This window comes from Perca flavescens, chromosome 7 (genome assembly GCF_004354835.1).
Source record: "Perca flavescens isolate YP-PL-M2 chromosome 7, PFLA_1.0, whole genome shotgun sequence".
Lineage (NCBI taxonomy): Eukaryota > Metazoa > Chordata > Actinopteri > Perciformes > Percidae > Perca > Perca flavescens.
The window spans coordinates 14,510,244-14,532,384 of NC_041337.1; the positions used below are offsets into that span (position 1 = coordinate 14,510,244).

At 41.3% G+C, this 22,141-nt stretch overlaps 1 protein-coding gene across 10 annotated transcripts in view; it reads right to left on the reverse strand.

The window, feature by feature from the left end:
* tmcc1a (transmembrane and coiled-coil domain family 1a) overlaps nt 1-22,141 on the reverse strand; it is a 53,510-nt gene that overhangs the window by 2,994 nt on the left and 28,375 nt on the right. For 8 of the 10 annotated variants that reach the window (XM_028582901.1, XM_028582893.1, XM_028582900.1 and 5 more), the window contains 3 exons: nt 3,953-4,210; nt 3,056-3,747; nt 1,109-1,244 (listed from right to left, as the gene is read on the reverse strand). In XM_028582901.1, the coding sequence (XP_028438702.1) occupies nt 1,109-1,244; nt 3,056-3,747; nt 3,953-4,210 (1,086 nt within the window). Of the gene's footprint in view, nt 1-1,108; nt 1,245-3,055; nt 3,748-3,952; nt 4,211-5,715; nt 5,889-14,345; nt 14,440-22,141 lie in introns of those variants that run through there. The other 2 variants (XM_028582902.1, XM_028582903.1) reach the window with 2 other exon arrangements.

Consider the following 22,141-nt stretch of genomic DNA (forward strand, 5'->3'; position numbering starts at 1 on the left):
TCATGCAGGTATACACGTGTAAAAAACACAACACTATAATAGATAACAGGAAAGGACAGACGTAATGTGAGTCAATGACAAGGACATGCTTGTGTTTTGAACAAACAGAAAAGCTTACAGACAAACAGGATTTTATGTCTCAATCTTCCTGTTTACAGTCAACATGGACAATGAGATATTGCCTTTAGCTGTTTGAGGGGTGAATACCTTACACTTGACGTCTAGTCTGAGCAGATCAAATTAACTTACAACTACTTAAAGTGAGGCTGAGCTCTCTTTAGCACTTTCAATTGAAAGACCTCTTAGTGTGGAACTCTAAATGGCAAAATAAATAAAGACTGCATGATATAATGAAAAGAATATAGAATACTACGTAAATAGGAAATTGTAACATCATTTATATGATGATTCATTGTGAAATGTAATTTTGTCACTGCTATTCTGAAGATAGTTCAGAATGACCTTGTTGTTGCTCTAGTTAACAGGAGCTACCTGGCTAAATTCAGTAGCAGCTGTTGCGCGTGCTGCTAAAAGGCTGAGAGCATTAGATTGGCTGAAGGGCCAGGGAGCAAGGATTAGTGACAAGAGCATTAAGTAACATTATGAGAACAAAAGCATCACTGTGAGAACAGACTTCTGACAAGGGCATTTGGAATAAAAACTATTAAATATGGACAAAACCTAAATAACTTTGTATGAAATTATTTTGAGTGGCTTATTTCTTTAGTAAAATGCCATAAGACAATGATAATATCAACACAAGTATCTGTATGAGTAAGTGCAAAAATGTAGTGCATTTCTGTATTCATTTAAATGTAATGCAGTTACTTGAGTGTTTATTAGGTATTCTGTAATGGCTTTCAATGACTCATCACTCAGAAGTGAGGACCAGAACTTGTCATTTAATTGAACACTTTGCTTTATCCTCTTAAAAGTCTCATCATCCCCTTCTGACAGATCATTTGTACAACAGACTGAATTTTAAACAGCCAATTTTAAGTACAACGAGAGACTAGGAAAATGTAATTTCGACTAATCTGATTTTTGTAGCCGTTAATTTATTCCTGACAGGGCGGTGTGCTTGTCGACGTTAGCCTGTCAGACAGACCTGTATGTCTCTGGCTCTCTCATAGGACTGGTAGGCGATCTTCTCCTCCATGCTGGCCAGCTCCTGTTTGAGGTTAAGGATCTCATTCTGGTGAAGTTCTGTCAGGTCGTTCAGCTGCTCCTCCAGACGTTCACACCTGAACCCACAAACACACGCGTCAGAGTCTGGGGCATAGTTAGCTTAGACTAAAGAAAGACATGCAGGAATTAGTAGGAACAGACCCTGAAGGCATCTGACCACATGCCACCTGACTGAACTAATGACTTGCCATGACAAGATTAGGACACGCTTACTCATCTGCTGATCCAACTGGCCAATCACAGAGAGTCAGCAGTGTGAGAGTGGCCAATGGGAGGTACCCAGCAGGAGGAGAGGGATCTATACTGCTGTTCATTTTGGCAGGCACATACAATTGGATGGACAACATAGCACAAGAATAAACATTAGACTGCCTCTGTGTATGTCTGTATGAGTTATTTGTACTAAATATGTCAGGGTAGGTAATATAAACAGTCTTGATTAACTGATTATTTGTTTGGTCTATAAAATGTCAGAAATAGAGAAAGGGCTAAATCATGTATTCCCAGAGCCCAAGGTCATGAAAGATATTCAATAATTATTATAGAAGACTATGAAACCCAACAAGTATTCACATTGGGAAAACTAGGAGCAGTTCATTTTTTGCATTTTTTATAGAAAATTATGTAATTAACAGATATATCAGAATTGTTGTTGATTAGTTTTCTGTTGATAGGTTAACCGATTCAGCGCTACATTGATCACAATGTAATTAATCGTTATCTGCAGCCCTAGTTTAGAAAGTCAAATATTAGGCATTTCTTAGTTATGCAAGAGATGGATTCAGTCCCTGAGAAGATATTTAGCAACATGACAGGTTTTTGAATGATTATTCCCAAGAGGTGGGCTGAAGAGATCCTTAGTGGTCATTCTGTTCTAATCGCTATTATTTTGGTCTTAGAGGACAAACACAGACCGCTCTTGACTCTTATGGACATTTTAGGGAGAAAAATGCTCATGTTTCTTTTACTATGCAAGCAGCTCACTATATCTCCCTTCCTTTCCATTGTCCTGCCCTCTTAATCTTTGTGCCCTCTTGTCAGAACATTCTGGAGGAATGTGAGGGTGTTTTTTTTACGGCCAACTGCCCACAGACAAACCAAAACAAAAGCTGCACAGAGACGTCCAAGTCTAAAGACGAGATATGCAGAGCTGGCACAAGGGCTGAAAGAACACCAAAGATCTTTGTACTCAGAGGGCACTTGTGAACGGTGCAGGTGTCTGTCACTTTTGTGAAATTCTCAACTGCTGTCTCAAAACAACAAAACTAACATGAAGCTCTAGGGCTGGACGATTAATCGAAAATGTATCGACTTCGATATTCTGAAGCGGTTATCGACGTATTTTTCCCCATTTCCACAGTACAAACCTTGCCAGTGCACTATGACGACAAAAAAAAAAGAAATCAAGGTAAAATGTGCAATTAATCGTGATTTTGATTTTAGGTCATATAGTGCAACCCTATGAAGCTCGTAACATTAGAAGTTTAATTGCTAGAGCAACTTGTTCAGGCAACAGAGTAATTGTAATAGTACTGGTTATGGGGGATTCATAGCAAATAATAAGATTGCCACTCAACATCTTCATAATGCATGTGACAATGGCACATGTGCTTTGACGCCAAGGTATAAAGACGAGGTCTAGGTCCAGGTTATGTTTTTTATCTACAGTGTGTACTTGCTATGATAAAAGCTTTCCAGAGCATGTCGCCCGTGATATGTCAACAACAGCACAGCCATATGAATGATCAGTATTGTATTTAGAAGTATGTTTCCAAAAACAATAGTTCTTCCTGGTTCCTGTGCTAAACAATAAACCCTTTAGGAATGTATGATACACGCAATCGTATTTCCTCTTTTCTCTCTGTACCTGAAGCGTTCCTCTTGCAGTGCTTGCATAACAACTGTGTAGTCTCTCTGATAGTGGCTCTTCAAACCATCAAGGTTCTCCTCTAGCCTTGCCTGGCCCTCCCTTAGCTCCTGCATCTCCTGCAGCAGCATGTCCAGGCTGGAACTCTGACTCCTCTCCAGTGTGTTGCCCTTTGAACTTGGGGGACCTCCGGGGGCACCTGTGGTGCTGTTGGCCCCCGCTGAGCCTGATGTAGCACTAGAGCAGTCCTCCTCACTACCATACCTGGGACTGGGCTGGAGGTGATGCCCAACGCTGCCCAGTGAACGTCCGCCAGCCCCTGTCACACCTTCTTCCACTGAGGGGTCGTCAAGGGAGTCTTTAAGAGAGGGGATGTTATCAGCGCTGCCGAATTTGTTGCGAATCAGCGATGCAATCTCACGAGGTTTGGAGACGACGGCCCCGGCTGCAGAGTGGGTGGCCTGGGAGAAGCTGGAGAGGCCTCCCTTCACGCTGTCCACCACGCCTTCACTGAAGCCTGTGACTTTGGCTCCGACATCCTTCAGGCCCTGCTGCATGTCCCGCAGAACATCCTTGGGCTGGCGTGGGATACCGTTATGCTCCACTTCCCGCAGCTTCCGGTGGTAGTGCTCGAGTTTCCTTTGCAGCTGCTGGATGGTCTGCGCCGACTTCTGGTTCTTTTTCTCAAAAACCTGACGGCCACAAACAGGCTTCTATTAGTGAGGGGAACACACATTACACTGCAATAACCCACTCCACTTAAAATTTATTTAGGAAGCTCCCTCCCTATTACATAAGCCTGTTAAAAATATAAAACAATTAGTCCCCTAGGTTAATTTGTCTTATCGATATATACATATTAATAGTTTAGTAAAGTGCAACAACTCCTAATTTTACCTGTTTGATGCGTGTGCTTTGCTGTTTGTCAGCATTGTTGGCTAGTTTGAGGTACTCTGCAACGTTGTCATCCCTGGCTGTCTGCTCGATCTTAATTTGCTCTGTGAGTTTAAGGATTTTCTGCTGCAGCTGGGCGATTGCCTGCTTTGTGCGCTGAGGGTCTGGGGTGCCATCCTCACCTCCAGGGAATGAACCGTCTGCACCACATGAAACAGCCAAGGGTGTTTGTCCCAGCCCGCTCACCTCCAGCCGGTCAATCTGACAGTGAAAAGAAGAGAGGAAGATTGGGGAGTAAAGGAAAGGAGGAATTGGGGGGGGTTGAAAAAGGGGATGAAAAAAGTGTGAGTTGCCTATTGAGAGTTCTCAGTCATTTTGCTGACACGCACTGAAAACAGAGGCTTCTGCATTTCTGCAGCCAGTCATCAGGGAGAAGGGCAAATTGAGACAGTTGAAAAGGCCACTCACGGTCAGTTTGTCTAAAGAGGAAGATGAAAGACTTTTTTTTTTTTCCTCTCCATTCATTTACAAAGAAAAGAAAGTATAAGAAAAAAAAATGACTTTCATAATTTCCCACAAATCCATACAAAACTAAATGTTTCCAAGTGTGAATCCACAGCTATCCACAAGTCTCTTTTTATTTTGGAAAACAGGCAAGAACAGACTGAAAAGAGTATCAGCCTAATCTCTGTAGGGCTGCAACGAACAATTATTTTCATTATCGATTAATCTGTCGATTATTTTTCTCAATGAATCGATTATTTGTTTGGTCTATAAAATGTCAGAAAATGGTGAGAAATGTTGATCAGTGTTTTCCAAAGCCCAAGATGACGTTCTCTTGTCCTGTCCACAACTCAAAGATATTGAGTTTACTGTCACAGAGGAGCTAAGAGACCAGAAAATATTCACATTTAAGAAGCTGGAATCAGGTGTTTTGCTTTTAATAAAAAATAATAATCAAACCGATTAAACAAGTATCAAAATAGTTGCTGATTAATTTAATAGTTGACAACTAATCGATTAATTGTTGCAGCTCTAAATCTCTGTTTTTGTTTGTTCAGGGTGCGACAATATAGGACAAGACTGACAGGATATTAGACTTTTGCTCACAACAGTTTGACAGATTAAAAATTATTTGTCTGTTTAGTTCAGACACTGACCAGATTTTGTCAAACAAGGCATTTGTGTTAAAACCAAAAAAATCTAAAACTGGGTTTTTCATGCATTTTCCTAAAACTATATTAACTCTACCTGAAAAGATGAGGAACCTAGTAGCACCTTCAATCACAGGCAGCCAAGAACCAATGTGATTCATTTCCTTCAACGCCTCGGGGGGAAGAACATACAGATACTGCGATACTGCTGGAGCTAAACGCTCAAAAAAGGGATTGTAATCGAAATATCCCTCTCATCACTAAGCATGCACACAAAATAAACAGCTGAACCTGACAGCACAGCTTGGAGGCCCAGAAGCCACCCAGAAAAACAAAAAGCCGGGGAGGACCAGGGAAAGAGTTAGAGTAGACATCCACCACTCAGCCTCTGAAAAGGCTCGTCATTATTACCACGGCGGCTCACCTGCATGACTAATGATAACAGTCAACAGTCAGACCACAGCGTCTCCGGTACAAAGCAAAACTCCATACAAAGCTTTATTTCTGACAAATGACTAAAAGTACACAGAAATTACCCCAAACTAGCTCTTTTTGAGAAATAATCTTCTGTCACAGAATTGCGACCTTAACGCGCGCAAAAAAGGGGCTCACCTTTCCATTCGTCAAACGGAAAAATTGTTCCCAGTGCATTTTCCCCAGAGAGAAGGAGAGCTGTGTATTTTCATCGGTCCTTACACTTTGTTGAAGATAAAGAGCTAAGTCCGCGACGACTCTTTTAAGTTTCGCCGGGCACGCCTGTCGCTCCAACTCGCCGGGCTTGTTGTGAAAGTTAAAGCACACCTAACAGGGCAGAGCGGGAAGCCCCGCCCCCTCCCCTACCATCCCAGCTGAGAGATGACGTCGTCCACCGAGCTGCACGGGAGGCAGCCGTCAATCAACCTCACCAAGAGCAAAAATAGCTCCTTAGTCAGGGACTTTAAGTTACTGTAAAAGATTCACTGAGAGACTTACAACATCCACAGAAAAATAGGAATACTACTACAACACTTAATAACCGGTATAACCAGGCTACTACAATTACTTTGTCTATCAGTATTAGAATTACAATAGTAGTTACATTTATTCAAGTACCTGAGGTACTTGTATTTGAGTATTTCTATTGATGCTTCTTGATACTTGTACCTCACAAATATTCAGAAGGAAATACACCTTTTTATTACTCCACTACATTTATTTGACAGTTGTAGTTATTACCTACTTTTCAAACTAAGATTTTACATACAAAATATGTGATCCATTTATAACATATGATGCACTTAATGTAGATTAACATATAAAATTAGCTCTAACTCAACCAACTCCAACAGTAAACTGCTACTTACATATAAATGCTTAAATGATAATCCATGGGGCTTTCCGTGGTACAGGAATTGCAAATAGGGAATTATTACATGGGAATGTCATTCATACAGTAACTGAGCTCACTGTTGCCACTTTTAACAACAAATAAATGAATAAACTACATGGAAGAATGAGCAACAAAACCACACAAAACACTTGGTGATCAGTATCTCGAACCTACACCACAAAAATGAGACAGTTTCTTAGTTTATTTTTTTTACAGTATATTGGATAATAATGTTTTAAATGATTACCGGCAAGGGTGGCAAACGTTTTGCAATCAGAGTTCATATATCAAGTGAAATCGAGTTGAACAAGAGGCTACAGGGCAGATTGCGGGTGTGGGCCTTGATGTGAGACTATCTCTCTGTTTGTGTCAGTAAATAGACAGTACCTTTAGGGGGCAAGAAAAACCAGTTTGACATCCCTACACACACACACACACACACACACACATTCCCTGGAGTACAAGGAAAAATTGTATTGCATCATGTTGATTACTGTACAACCGTGAAGAAGGACCACATCCATGAGTCAATTGACCTAACAACTGTCGTGTACAGTAAGTCTAATCATGATCAAATCCCCTTGACAGGCGGCCAAGGTGATCAAATGAATCAGAGAAATAGAACAGCCTGCTGGGCTGGCACAGTACAGAGAACTAAGAGGTGACGTATCAGAGCGGCACGTGGTCTGTTCTCGGCTATAAACAAAACAGTATTAATAGCTTTATGAGGGCGAGCATGATTGAAGTTCTTATTTAATCCATATGAGCATTCCATGGGGTAAAATGTGAAAATTTCCCAGTTTGCTTTAGTCTTACAGATGACTACATTATCTGAATAATTAAATATGTGCCCTCTGACTAAAGATATACCATAGATAAAGAGGGCAAAGGACGAGTCTGCTAAACCCTTTGGACTGGAGTACCGTGTAATACAGAGGAGATAGTGGTTTTAGACACTGTGATAAGAAGGCCTAATGATCTGTACACACTGGTAACAGATCAACAGCCTATTACTGGTCATAGATCTCAGTTCTTCTGTATTGTATTTGAAGGAACCGGTTTACAAGAATGTACCCTCTTTTACAGCTCTACAGACAGCTCATATTCTCTGTGACTGTTTACTGCACATTTATGATCTCATTTGTATACAGACTCATACGGTTACCATATTTTCCGGACTATAAGTCACACTTTTTTTCCTACTTTGGCTGGTCCTGCGACTTATAGTCAGGTGCGACTTATATATCAAAATATATATAATTTAAAAAAGTATAATTTTAAAGTTTTTAAATGTTAATTCATAATAAAAACATTACCGTCTACAGCCGCACAACTAGAACGCTCCTTCTAAAGACAACTGAGAAAGAAAAGAAAAAAAACTGCAGGTAGTAAAATATGCAGCCGAAAACGGTAATCGAGCAGCAGAAAGAGAGTTTGAAATGAGGGAAAAACTTATGAGGGAGACTGGCAAAAGGTGACTCTTACTGCAATGAAGAAAACAAAGAAAGCTAATCGGCTAATCGTGGGCTGAAAGCAAGATGGCCAGAGCTGGAGGAACGAGTCGGGAGGGGCTCATTCACGGTGCAGTTACGTCTCCACGCCTTTTAATACATCCATGCTCCACGCCCTGGTAGCTAGTTGTTCTGTGTGCTATTGTGTAGTTGAATAACTCTTGTATTTATATTCTAAATAAATGCGACTTATAGTCCGGTGCGACTTATATATGTTTTTTTCCTCTTCATGACGCATTTTTTGACTGATGCGACTTATACTCCGGAGCGACTTATAGTCCGAAAAATACGGTATGTTCCCAAACATAGCAAAGCAATGCTTGATCTCCAGCTTTCTGATACATATAATTCCAGTTACTGAACAAATTTTCTGTAAAATCAGTGTCATCCCCAAATGGTCATGTTTTTCTGTGACTAATCATGCATGTCTGTCTTGCGCTGCTGGTAGGGTTAGCTTGCCTAGTGCAGCTTTCAATACACAGCAGCAGGAGTTGGTTGGGCTTGATGTGCCGAGACAGCTTGTACACGACCCAAAGCCTGTCTGGCCATACGTGGTAGGAGGCTGTAATCCATTACCTGGAAGACAATAGGGGAGGGAAGAGGACTAACAAGCCAACTCCAAAACATTCCCCCCAAAGGTGGGGGTTGGGCGTGGGACCAGCTACTCCACCCTGTAAAAAGCCTTCAGCTACGGGAACATCGACGAAAATCAGAAAATCCTCAAGCCTTGGGAAGGAAGCCTCTGCAGCGAACCAAGCTAAAGAAAATATGACAATGTGCATGGAAAACCGTAAGGAGACTGCGCGTTTGAAGAGGCTTCTGACCTCAAAGCGACCCACCACCATAGCGACATGGAATGTGAGGACCATGTATGCTGGTGGAAAGGCAGCAGTGATAGTAGAGGAGATGAGGAGGTACGGGACATCCCTCCTTGGTCTGGGAGAAACCAGGTGGCTCCAGTCAGGGCAGGTCAAGCTGGCGAGTGGAGAGACCATACTCTACTCAGGACATCCCGATGACTCTGCACCACACACAGAGGGAGTAGCGTTCATGCTGTCCAAGGAAGCACAAAGGGCCCTTCTCAGCTGGGAGCCCATCAACTCAAGGATCATCCCTGCCAAATTTCAAACCACCCACAAGAAAATAAACCTCCAAGTGGTACAATGCTACACCCCCACCAATGACACGGATGATGAAACAAAGGACCAATTCTACAACCAACTATACACTATTCTACAGGCCAGGAAAAGGAAGGACGTCATGATCTTGATGGGAGACATGAATGCAAAGATAGGGGGCAATAACAACGGCTTTGAGACAGTTATGGGAAGAGAAGGATTAGGGACCATGAATGAGAATGGAGAGAGGTTCGCAGCAGCTTGTGCAGACAACAACTTGGTCATTGGTGGGTCGGTATTCCAACACAAGAACATCCATAAAGCCACCTGGGTGTCTGCTGACCACACCACAGAAAATCAGATAGATCACATCTGCATAAGTCAGAAGTTTAGACACTCTCTGCTGGATGTCAGAGTCAGAAGAGGAGCAGACGCAGGATCTGACCACCACCTCCTCACAGCAAAGATCCAGCTAAAGTTAAAATGCATGAAGCACAGGGAAGAAAGGATCAAATTCAACACACAGCAATTTCAGGATATAGGTAGATCCAAGCCACATCGTGAAAATCCCCAAGAAAGGAGACCTCCGGCAGTGCAAAAACTATAGAGGAATAATTCTCCTTTCAACACCTGGGAAGGTGGCTCAACCATATCCTGCTCGAGAGGCTCCAGAAGGGGGTCGATGAGAAACTGAGGGAAAACCAGGCTGGCTTCAGGAACAACAGATCCTGTGGAGACCAAATTGCCACCCTCAAGATTATTATAATCATGCATGTAATTAAAGATGGTGCGCTGAATGATTAGGCTAATTTCCCAGGGTTAACAGAACCAAACATGTTGATGTGCTGAGCCACTGAAGCAAGAAGCGATAGGCACTGCATCACTGGAGCTTGTTGCCTAATGAGGGAAGCTGAGTGTGTGTGTGTGTGTGTGTCTGTAATTGGGGGGGCTGCCTGATCCCACTCTGATTAGACTTTATCAGTTAAAAAAGACAAAAGGTTTTGCATGGACCTGTCCCCTGCCCTATGGCCTTTTGCATACACACAGAGGAAGGAGTCTGTTCATACTCCACCCTTATCCCAAACTGGGTCCACCTGCTGGTGGACCAGGTTGCACAACAGCCTCTGATCCAAGTAAAGCTGTTTAGAGCTGTGAAAAAGCAACCCTGACTTACCTTAGATCCCCTGAAGGCCTGGGAAAAGCCCAGCCAAACCTAAACTCTCAGATGTACGTCTTATACACACAGGCATTCAGAAAGCATTACTAGGCTAATGTTGTTAGATATGCATCACTCATAATTAGATACATGCAACAATAACATCTTGTACTGGCCCATCTCAATCTCACGCAGCTACACATATGCTTCAAATTCCTTGCCTGCTCAATGTAGATTATAGAGCAGAAAATGGACTGATGATGTCATGAGACCCTTTTCGATACCTGGGCCGCTGCGGCAAGGACTGAGCCTTGGTACATGGGGCGCATGCTCCACCAGGTGAGCCACCAGGGCACCTCTACCATCTTGATTTTTACTCGTCTAAGTCCTGTTTAATATGTTTGTTGTTTTGTAAGATAACTCAGGTGAGTTCAGGTTCAGTAAAGGTCGAGATGGTCTGACAGCCAAAGAGTGGAAACAGACAGTCTTAACCTCTTGACACACACGCTGAACAGGTCAGGGCGAGTGCAATTTGAACCCGTTTTCCATCGACTGCTGCTTATTTTTTAAGGATGAAGAATATTTACACCACATGTTGAAGAATGAAACAAAACCCTCATAATATTTGTTTTAAGACTTTTAGCTTATTTAGTTGTCTTTAATACAGTATGTACTGTAAACATGGCAATCATAAACCACAGCATTAAGCTGAGCTTTGATTGTTTTGAATACAAACATTTAGGTCTAGTTAGTTACCCTTTCTATTTTCTTTTACACAAAAAACTGTTATCTATGGTCAAGGTCAAGTTTCTATTTGTATGTGAGTGCAAACGTACAGTACCTTGTTGGTTGTTATGCCTTGCATTCCTGTGATGTCAGCTTGTGTGTGTGCCAAGATGCACACACACCAGGATACTACTGTTCTGCTCTACACCTCTCCTACTGCATCATTCTTTGAAGTACGGAAAAGGTACAGGTACAGCACAGTCACAGCACATCCGAGTATTAGTGGTTAAAGGTTGGTTCTCCAACCTTGCTTATCTTGGGTTTAAGGTGTACGCTTAGTGCTGTGTAAACAGTTATTTAGAATTTTACAGCTGCCTTCTCTCCATTTATACCACTTGGATGTCTCTGACCTTATCACTCAGCAGGCCTCGAAGCCAATCAACTCTGACTGACTGAACTTCACACTCCTGATTAGCTGGTTAGATCTTTAACCCTGGAGTCAATCAAAAAAGTGGTCGTCATTACAAAATATTACATAGTGACCCTGATTTTGTTTTATTAAACAGATACATTAGTATGAGTTTGTGCCTGAACTGTGTAGTTGGGGTTGTAGAGCAGAGATGAGCATGCAATGAAGTGCATGCAGATCCATGGAGTGTGTAGCTGCAATTAGTTATTGATAGTCAGAGGTGTCAAGTAACAAAGTACAAATACTTTGTTACCTTACTTAAGTAGAAATTTGGGGTATCTATACTTTACTAGAGTAATTATTTTACAGCTGACTTTTTATTTCTACTCCTTACATTTTCACACAATTATCTGTACTTTCTACTTCTTACATTTTAAAAATAGCCTTGTTACTCCTATTTTAGTTTGGCTCGTTTTCATTCCGGCTTGTCATCGTTCAAAAAAACCCACAAAAAAACCAAAAACCTATCCAGGTAAATCGCGCCATCCGGATAGAGTGAATTTGATTGTGGTTGGATGAGAAGTATTAACATACAGTATATCATTCTGACACCCTATTGGTTTGTACGCGATCCATCGCACCTGCACATGACACAAATCATGTCACACTCCAGCAAGGAAATAGCAGACGTTTGTAGCCTAGTACGAAGATGTCCGTGGCAAAGACTCAAGACAACTTGAGCAAAATGTCCCAACCAAGCACCAACGAGGAGAAACAACTCCTTTTGAATGTGCTGCAAGCTCTGCGCACCCAAGTACTACGAGCTAATTACAATACTTATAGGCAACTAGTCATCAAATCTTCCGCTCCATGAAACATGGTAATGCTCAGTAGTACACATACATGGTTCTTTAATGTATTTGCATAGTACTAAAATGCATTCATTTTCAATGGACATAAATGCGGCTGAAACAGGTGCATCCCACATTTTTCAACATTAACATTTTAATATAACATTATAGTCATTATGGCCTTTAGAAAAATGTTTTGTTGTGGAGGTGGGGTAGTGCACTATAGGCCCCTGTGGCACGGCCTAAGCTTTTGTCCTATATGGCATTTTTTTCCCTTGCATTATTTTTACTTTTATACTTTAAGTAGTTTTGAAATCAGTACTTTTGCACTTTTACTTGAGTAAAAAGCTTGAGTTGATACTTCATACTTTTTAAACCCTAGTATCTATACTTACTACTTGAGTCATGAATGGGAATACTTTTGACACCTCTGTTGATAGTTATTTTAGTTATCAAAAACATCAGCGCATGTGACAAATCTGTACTATATTTAACACTAATCCTTTTTTTTCTACCATGTCCTTTTCATTTCTTCATGGTTTCAGTTCCCATCCAGGCATGCCACATTAAGCGGTGCTAAAAGTGACACAAAAGAGATATTTCTAATAGAAATATGCTTTTTGTTTATCCAATGTGGCAACAATGAACCCTTTCACCAGATATGGAAAATTACATAACTCCATGTTTTGCTGGACAAGACACAGTTTACTCAACACATTCACTCATGAATTAGCACAAAACCAAAAACAATCTACTAATAATCATGCACGACAGGCACATACACACACACAGGTTTGTGGCACTACCTTTTTTAAAGATTATGTTTTGGGCATTTTAGGCCTTTATTTTGACAGGACAGATGAAGATATGAAAGGGGAGAGAGAGGGGGAATGACATGCAGCAAAGGGCCACAGGCCGGAGTCGAACCCAGGCCCGCTGCGTCAAGGAGTAACCCTCTATATATGGACGCCCGCTCTACCAACTGAGCCATCTGGGCGCCCATTGTGGCACTATCTTTGTGGGGACCCGTCACTGACATAATGCATTCCCTAGCCCCTTACCCTAACCTTAACCCTCACAACTAAATGCCTAACCTTAACCCTTACCCTCACCTAATTCTATCCTTAATCCTACAACCAATGTCTTAACCCTCAAACTGCCTTTTAAATTTGTGGGGTCCAACATTTTGGCCCCGCAAAGCTGTCAGGAACCCACAAGTACAGTACAGGCCAAAAGTTTGGACACACCTTCTCATTCAATGCGTTTCCTTTATTTTCATGACTATTTGCATCGTAGATTCTCACTGAAGGCACCAAAACTATGAATGAACACATATGGAATTATGTACTTATATGTACTTATGTACATAACTCTGCAAACCCTTGGTGTTCTCTCAATGAGCTTCATGAGGTAGTCACCTGAAATGGTTTTCACTCACTCCCAGTTTTAGGACCCCACGAATATAGTTAAACAAGCACACACACACACACACACACACACACACACACACACACACACACACACACACACACACACACACACACACACACACACACACACACACACACACACACACACACACACACACACACACACACACACACACACACACACACACACACACACACACACACACACACACACACACACACACACACACACACACACACACACACAGCCAATGCCAGTGCATTTCCTAAGGAATTCAGAGGGTGTGAGAAAAGCCTTTCGTGTTCACAACCAAGAGAAAGAAACACACATCAGCTAAGAGTGCAGGTCTGAGGAGAAAGAGGGAAAAAAAACAGAGGCTTTTCTAGGGCCCCACTATTACAACAAAGACTTTCAATCCCTACGATTTCAAGACCAAATCCTCTTCACACCCAAGAGTTTGGTCTCCTACCAGATTTTGCGGGTGAGTTGTGAAACACCTTCTATGCTTTCAACACATATTCTTATTTAGACACAGGACACATAACACACCCATTTTAAGGTGAGTAGCCGTATAAACACCATTTCAATGTAAACATGTACTAGATTCATGACATGGCTTGAATCATTAAGGAAGTGAATAAAATGTATACTATTTACAGGTGGAGACTCACAGTGGTGGGAGTAGGAAGTGGAGAGGTGTCAGCAGTTACCAGGTTGAGGATGACCTCCATGGCGAGGAGACGCATGCACACGGCCTGGACCAGACTTTTGTGTGGTCTGTCTATCTGTTTGTGTTTCCCTCGGGAGACGACCACAGCCAGGTGAGAGGGGAGGAGCGTGGCCCTAGGAGAGCACTCATCACTCAAGACACTTCTCCCAAACAAAGCCCACTTGACTCAAAATCCACCGGACAAAGATTCTAATTGACAACAAAGAAGTAGAGACTCTTAGGAATTACTGTTGGCTCGATTGAATATCCAGAATCCATAGAGTGCCGGGTACCTCCAGCAGTGAACCATGACTATTGATAGCCGCAGAGTCTAGGGAGTGTTGTGCTGCTGGTTCACAGAGCAGTCGCTCCTCAAAGCCCATGACCACGCTTCAGTGCCAACACACGCTTCGCAGTACACAGCAACAGGCAGAGAGCCTATGGAGCACACATATATGCGCTTCGATAAGCATGACTCCCACAGACAGCGCGCATTCGTGGGAGAACAAGGACTTCTCTGGAGCAAAGGGTCCGTCTGATGTGGGTTTGGGGTGACAGAGCAGAGGCGGTTAAACAGATGAAGACTTGCAGGGTTGGATGGTTAAAAGAAGGAAGAGTTTACCGTGAAGTTAAGTGTTCAAAGAGTCCGTCGGGGATAAAATCCTCAGAGGGTGAAAAGAGAGGCAGAGACCCAGAGGACGGATGTGAGGGGAGCGAGGGAGCAGACAGCAAAAAAAAAGAGCCCACCAGGAGCTGTCACTGAGAGGGCGCGAGAGAGGCAGCTAAGGAAAGAGGGGTTGTGAGAAAGCTTTGTGAAGGGGGGGGGGGGCTTTTCTTCTGTTGGGAGTTTCTAGGCCAGCTCAGCTCCAAAACAGGGGCTAACTCAGGCATAAAGAAAGGGAGAAAAATCTTCCACTCCCGCCTTTTAATTATTACACAGTATGATTGTCGCAGCCAATCAGTTTCCCGGGTTATCATGCGGTTATGAATCACTTTCCACTGCCTGTGTGCGCTAACAAACGGGGCTATACCAAATGTTACTGCCAACCAATAAAACACACACAAATGCCTGATCTGTGCTTAAAGAGACATTTTTTTTTTTTTTTTACATACATTGTATGTATGAAATACAAAGATGCAAAGGATTGGACAGTTTTGGTTTAATGTAGAAAAAAATCTTGACCCAAGAAAGCCCTGGTTTACACAGATTACACGGTCATATGACAATTACAAAGCTGCTATTCAAAACTGTGCATACGTGTGCACACATGACTATAACCTATGGCTGCATCACTGCATTACTTATCCACTGACGAGAAGTGCTTCAACGCTGCTTTGGTAATATTCTATTGCAATTTCACAGCAACAGCATGGTGATCACTTTTACTAGAATTCGTATGCTTAATTATGTTTGCAGGAAACAATTCATAGGCACCATTAACTAATAATGCTAATCAGTTATGTGATTTTCTACATAGCAATAGTTTATTTGATGACTTCAATCAGGATTTAGAAAGCATCATAGCACAGAGACGGCACTGGTGAAAATTACTAACGACCTTTTAACTGCTGCAGACAAAGGATTTGTCTCCATTCTTGTTTTACTAGATCTTAGTGCTGCATTTGACACTATTGACCATTCAATCCTGTTACAGAGATTGGAACAATTGGTTGGCATTAAAGGAATTGCTCTAAGCTGGTTTAAGTCCTATTTCTCTGATCGATCTCAATTTGTTAATGTTAATGATAAATCCTCCAAGTATGCTAAAGTTAGCCATGGGGTTCCTCAAGGCTCAGTGCTTGGACCAATTCTATTCTCCTTATATATGCTTCCTCTAGGCAATATTATTAGGAAACACTCAATTAACTTTCACTGTTATGCGGATGACACACAATTATACTTGTCAATCAAACCAGACGAAACCAGTCAGCTAGCTAAATTTCAAACGTGCATTAAAGATATAAAATCCTGGATGACCTATAATTTTCTGATGTTAAACCCTGAAGTTATTGTACTGTGACCTAAACACCTCAGAACCTCATTATCTAAAGACGCTACTCTGGATGGTATTGCCCTGGCCTCCAGCACTACTATCAGAAATTTAGGAGTTATTTTTGATCAGGATATATCCTTTAATGCCAATCTAAAACAAACCTCAAGAACAGCCTTTTTTCATCTTCATAACATTGCCAAAATTAGGAATATCCTGTCTCAAAACAACGCTGAAAAACTAGTCCATGCATTTGTTACGTCCAGGCTGGACTATTGTAATTCCCTACTGTCAGGTTGCTGAAATAAGTCCCTTAAGACTCTCCAGCTGATCCAGAATGCTGCAGCGCGTGTTTTCACAAGAACTAAGAAAAGAGATCATATTTCTCCTGTATTAGCTTCTCTGCACTGGCTTCCTGTTGAATCCAGGATTGAGTTTAAAATCCTTCTCTTGACCTACAAAGCTCTAAATGGTCTAGCATCATCATATCTAGAAGAGCTCCTAATACCCTATTGTCCCACTAGAGCACTGCACTCCCAGAATGCAGAGTTACTGGTGGTACCTAGAGTCTCTAAAAGTAGAATGGGAGCCAGAGCCTTCAGTTATCAGGCTCCTCTCCTATGGAACCAGCTCCCGATCTGGCTTCAGGGGGCAGAAACTGTAATCACTTTCAAGAATGAACTTAAAACTCTTCTATTTGATAAAGCTTATAGTTAGGGAGTGAGGAGTTGCAGTGTTCACCTAACTGGCCCACCTGCTTCTCTTCATAATTGTTAGATTAATAATACATAACAAAGTAGAGGGAGGCAGGCCAGCCAAGCCCGATCCGGCAGGGGGAGAGTTCTAAGCCCGAAAAAGCCACCTCTCCTTATGACCGGTCTCTCTTAGTTACACTGTTATAGTTATAGACTGCCGGGGGACTTCCTTCCTTCCTTTGACACACTGAGCTGCTTTCTCCTCTCCCTTTCTATTACTATTACTATTACTATTTGTGTGTATCCCGTCCCAGAAATGCCTGTTACTAATCCTAGCTTCTGGGGGGTTTACTCCCCGGAGTCTTTATGTTTTTTCCCCCAGCGTATTTCCTTGGAGAACGTTGGCACCAAGATCCTGGTTCCAGCTGTCGCCGTGGTCCTGCTGCACTCCCTGCTGAGCTCAGCGGTGCCCTGCAATGTCATGCTGCTTCCTGCTGAACCCTGCAGCTTCCTGCTGAACCCTGCAGCTTCCCGCTACATCCAATCACTGTTCCATTATTAATGTGACTATTATTGCCACTGTTCATCATATCCCCAACCGGCCCGTCAGACACTGCCTACCAAGAGCCTGGGTCTGTCCGAGGTTTCTTCCCAAGAGGGAGTTTTTCCTCGCCACTGTCGCACTGCTTGCTCTTGAGGGAATTACTGTAATTCTTGGAATTGTTGGGGCTTTGTAATTAAATAAAATCTTATTCGTACAGGTAGTGTAAGACTTTTGTTTTATCTCTTATACTCCTATTTTTGTACAATTTCAACTGCAAATTCAATGGATATTTTTACGGTCACTATCACAACTCAGGGGTTAACAGTTTGCATTAAAACACATACAAATTCCTATTTATATTCTCCCACAAACACCATCTAATAAGCTTAGGCGCATTGTTCTACATAATAAAATCTTGGTGTTTGTGAGCCATCACTTCCAAAAGTGTACAAACCAATTAGGGAGAAAAAGCAAAGCAGGGAGCATAGGGGGTAAGGCAGGTCAAGGGCTACTAAAGACTTCTGTGCAGAAGCCGACAGGATGGAGGGGGAGAGGAGAACATGAATACAGGCTTTAATGAGAGAGCAGGAGGACTTAAGGGACTGGAAAAGAGAGGGTAGGATTTAGGGAAAAAGCTGCTTATATAAGAACAAACCTAACTTTCTCAAATGGGAGGGCAAGTGTGTGACATGTAGGTTTGACCCCAGTATTAAATTGATGCAACACATGGCAGCAACAGTCGTTTAGAACCCAGTCCTAACGATGCAAAAAAAAAAAAAAAAAAAAAATAAGTTATTCCAAAGGTGAATATCATGAAAGCTACATTTCCTTTATTTCCCTTCACTTTTAACACTTTCCATTTACACATACATTTCACTGTCTTTATAACTTAATTTAAGCAAGCGGCCTCACACACCCACGCGTTGGGTTACACCAGCTATTCGTAAAGTCCTTCCTAAGACCTTAGTAGCTACTGGCTAGTGTCACACTAGTGATTTACTAAATCAGGTTCCAACATCGAAATTAAACAATTTTAACAAATGTCTGTTTTTCTATAGTTTAGTAGCTTCTATTGCAAAACCGTATATTAAACGTAATTACCAATTATTTACTTGTAGGTTTATGTAGGCATGACTTTGTTTTATTTATATACGCCTAGATGGAGAAATATGTGTATTTCTATTTAAAAGAAGAATATTTAAAAGATAACGCTAATATCTAGCTTACTTTAGTGTTTGCTGTAATATTTTGTAATATGGAGGATATACATTTTGTTTTTTGTGATATGTGTAATCCTAGTCTTCCCAGTTCACAGCATTATTAAACAGAATTTCAATCTCAAGACCGATATGTTGACAATATTAGCAAAGCTAATGTTAGTTACCCTAGCAAGCTAGTTCATTTAGCTAGTTACACATGGCAGTTAGTAAGAGTAAATACTAAGTAACAAATAATCTCTATGTAAGAAGTAGTTTGTGTGGTGTAACCCTTTTTAATTAAGTGATTGGTAATTTGACACTTAGTAATAACAAGGCCAAGTTCGAACAACGGGTGAACTTGTTTCTGGACTGGGAGCATAAGTACATACTTCTTACTTGGACTAATACAAGTTAATTGTCATAAGGTGGTTGTTGTTGTTGTTTTTAAATGGCTTAACTGTCAATCATAAGTCACTTAGGGGAAATCCACACTGTTCAGACTAATAGGTTCCTTTCAGACATGAGTCATTCTTTGCCCTGCTCTCAGTATCATTCTAGGAATTCTAGGTCCTCCAGCAGCTCCTGACAGTCCAGGAATACCCAAGCTTTCAGGGTGAGTCAGGACAGGACTGGTAGCATGCCTTAATATATCTGAAATAGCAGAGTGGGTCCGCAATGACAAATTCATTGTGGGGGGTGGGGGTCCAATTTGTCAGATGAGATTTGGAGAAATTGTGTATTTTAATACTGACTGCCCAAAGACTGTGTGCATATTTTTTCATTAGATGCCATGTCGTCTGTTCTATTCTCCACTTAACAATAATGTTGAATGTAGATATTTTCTACAGAAACACATCTGAGATTGGAGTTTTGTCCCAGTTTCCAGAACATGTGAAGTAGACTGGCAATTAAGTTAACTTATAGTGTTTACAATAGATACATCTTTATGTGAGTGTGTGAGTATATTTGTGCTTATGGGTACAGTAAAAAAACGCTGTTAAGATCCTTTTGTGGCATCTCATTTAATGGGTTTGAGACAGATGTGCCTTGCAGACAAAACAATATTTCGCTCTCACACACATGCTTTTTACGCATGTGTTAAGGGGACATGACCTGCTGAACTGGTGATGTATGTGGCCTATCCAAAAGCAGGCATGCTTATCTAGTTATACGACACACTCAGCACTAGGACAGTATCATGTGATCTATTTAGTAGCTTCCATTACAATGACTGGGAACACAGAATATGCATGACAATCATGCATAAACGCACCAGTAACTAACTCAGTATCGCATTCAAAAAATGTTATGGAGAAATGTTTAACTTTGAAGACTAATGACTCACATTTAATTTGTTTTAATTAACGTATTGGATATGTTTCATACGACCTTCATTCAACTTCACATAAATAAAGTATATAGGCTTGAGCAGAACATAGAGAATGTATTCACCCACTCTCAATTATTTTCAGTTCTACGGCCTTGTTGCTTCTTTTTACTTTGGAATACATTAGAAATAAAAAATGTTTTGTTACATGTGAAGATTTTCTTACACTACTGAGATGACCTAAGTAGATGACAATGATGCAGCAAGTTGCACAGCTTTATCATTGTAATGGAAATTGAAGAGTGACGGATCTAAACTAATATGTTTGTGATCATTTGGATGCCCGTCTGTAGGCTGCATGCAAAAAAAGCCAAATACTCGTATTACTGTTGAAAATCAAGTATTTAAGGGACAGACAGTTGGAAATTAAGAAACAATGATATATTACAGAGAATGCTTGCCACTTGTTCAGGATGCTAATGTGAGCGATTTGTGAGTCATTTATTGCTGACTCCAACTTTCTAATATTTTTTGTTCATAGCTAGTTATCAAAATGTAGCAACTCCCTTGCTTCTATGACAGCAAGCAAGTACACAATATTCAATCTTAGCTCCACAAAATATAACTGCTTTAAAACTCTGTGCCGCCACCCTTGTATCAAACTACTAGAGTGAAACTTCAATCTAATGTTTTACATGCAGGGTTTTTCTGATTTAAGATACTGTACATTTTGAATGGACAATGCTTTGACAGATGAGCTCACACACAAAGACATACAGAACTTGGGTGGAGATGTTTCCTGAGCCAGCTGATGGAGGCAACAGGATTCTCATAATGCATAATATCCATTGGGCCAGGCGGTTGCTACACAGCCATAAAAATTCTGGAAAAATCCAGAAGACAAAGGGAAGAGACTGGCTCTGATGTAAGTGGACTGGGATTGGGATGAATTGAGTAAGCATGATAAACAGAGAGCCATATAGAGTGAAAGTAAAACATAAAACTTGAATTCAATTAGAGAGCTAACGCAATTGTGACTACATAATGTTATAAGGCTTTTGAAGGATTAATTTTCCCAGTAATTATGCATCTATGTGTAGAATTAACTTAACCATTGTTTTACTGTGCCAACAACACCACAGTCCTATCCATGTGATCGTAAATTGTGATGGGTTATGGTGTGGCATGGTTTGGGGGTGTGAGAGGTTACGTAAAGGCAGAAGAGCGAGAGCTTTGTCTGCACGGACTGGGGATAATTCAAGCCTGAGAAAGGAGACAACCATGACTCGGGGCTCAGGGCTTGCAGAACAATACTTTCCCCATGAAAAGAAGCCCCCTGTCCAACCCTGGCTGTCCAGTCCTCCCTAGTCTAAGCTCCAGTATAATCAATGGCCCTATTAGCAGTTACATAAACCACTGGGCACTTTATACACAAGGGCCATTATGACTGGCGAGGTCAGAGAGCGTGAAACATCTTAGTAGCCAACTTCAATACCAGCATTAACAAGAGCCAGGCAGGAAGGACAATAAACAAAATGTCAATAAAAACCCAAACAATTAAGTGTTCTTAGTCTTATTTCCTGTCTGGACACAGATAACAGTGAATATCAGTTCAGGGTCAGAGAAGTAAGCATGTCTGTGCCTTTAATTAATTAAAGTATTAGTATGTTTAAAGTCTCTGTCCACCCAAATCACTAAACACAACACAGTGTTTTCTAACTTACCACTTGTTATTTCTGGGGAAAAAAAACCCTGGTAAATCTGGACAATCCACATACCTTGATGTCAACTGTTCATGAACTACTTTTACTAAAGAGAAGAGTCTGTGTAAAAGCCCTTGAGCTGATCTATGGTAAGTACCGATTACAGGTTGGAAAGTATAAGGGTTTGCTAAGGTACAGTATCATGTTGGAACATTTGCCAGTGAATAAAACACATTTGGTGGGTCAATGCCTGTGCATTTTACAAAGTGTAGGGAGATGACACTGGGAAATACATGTAT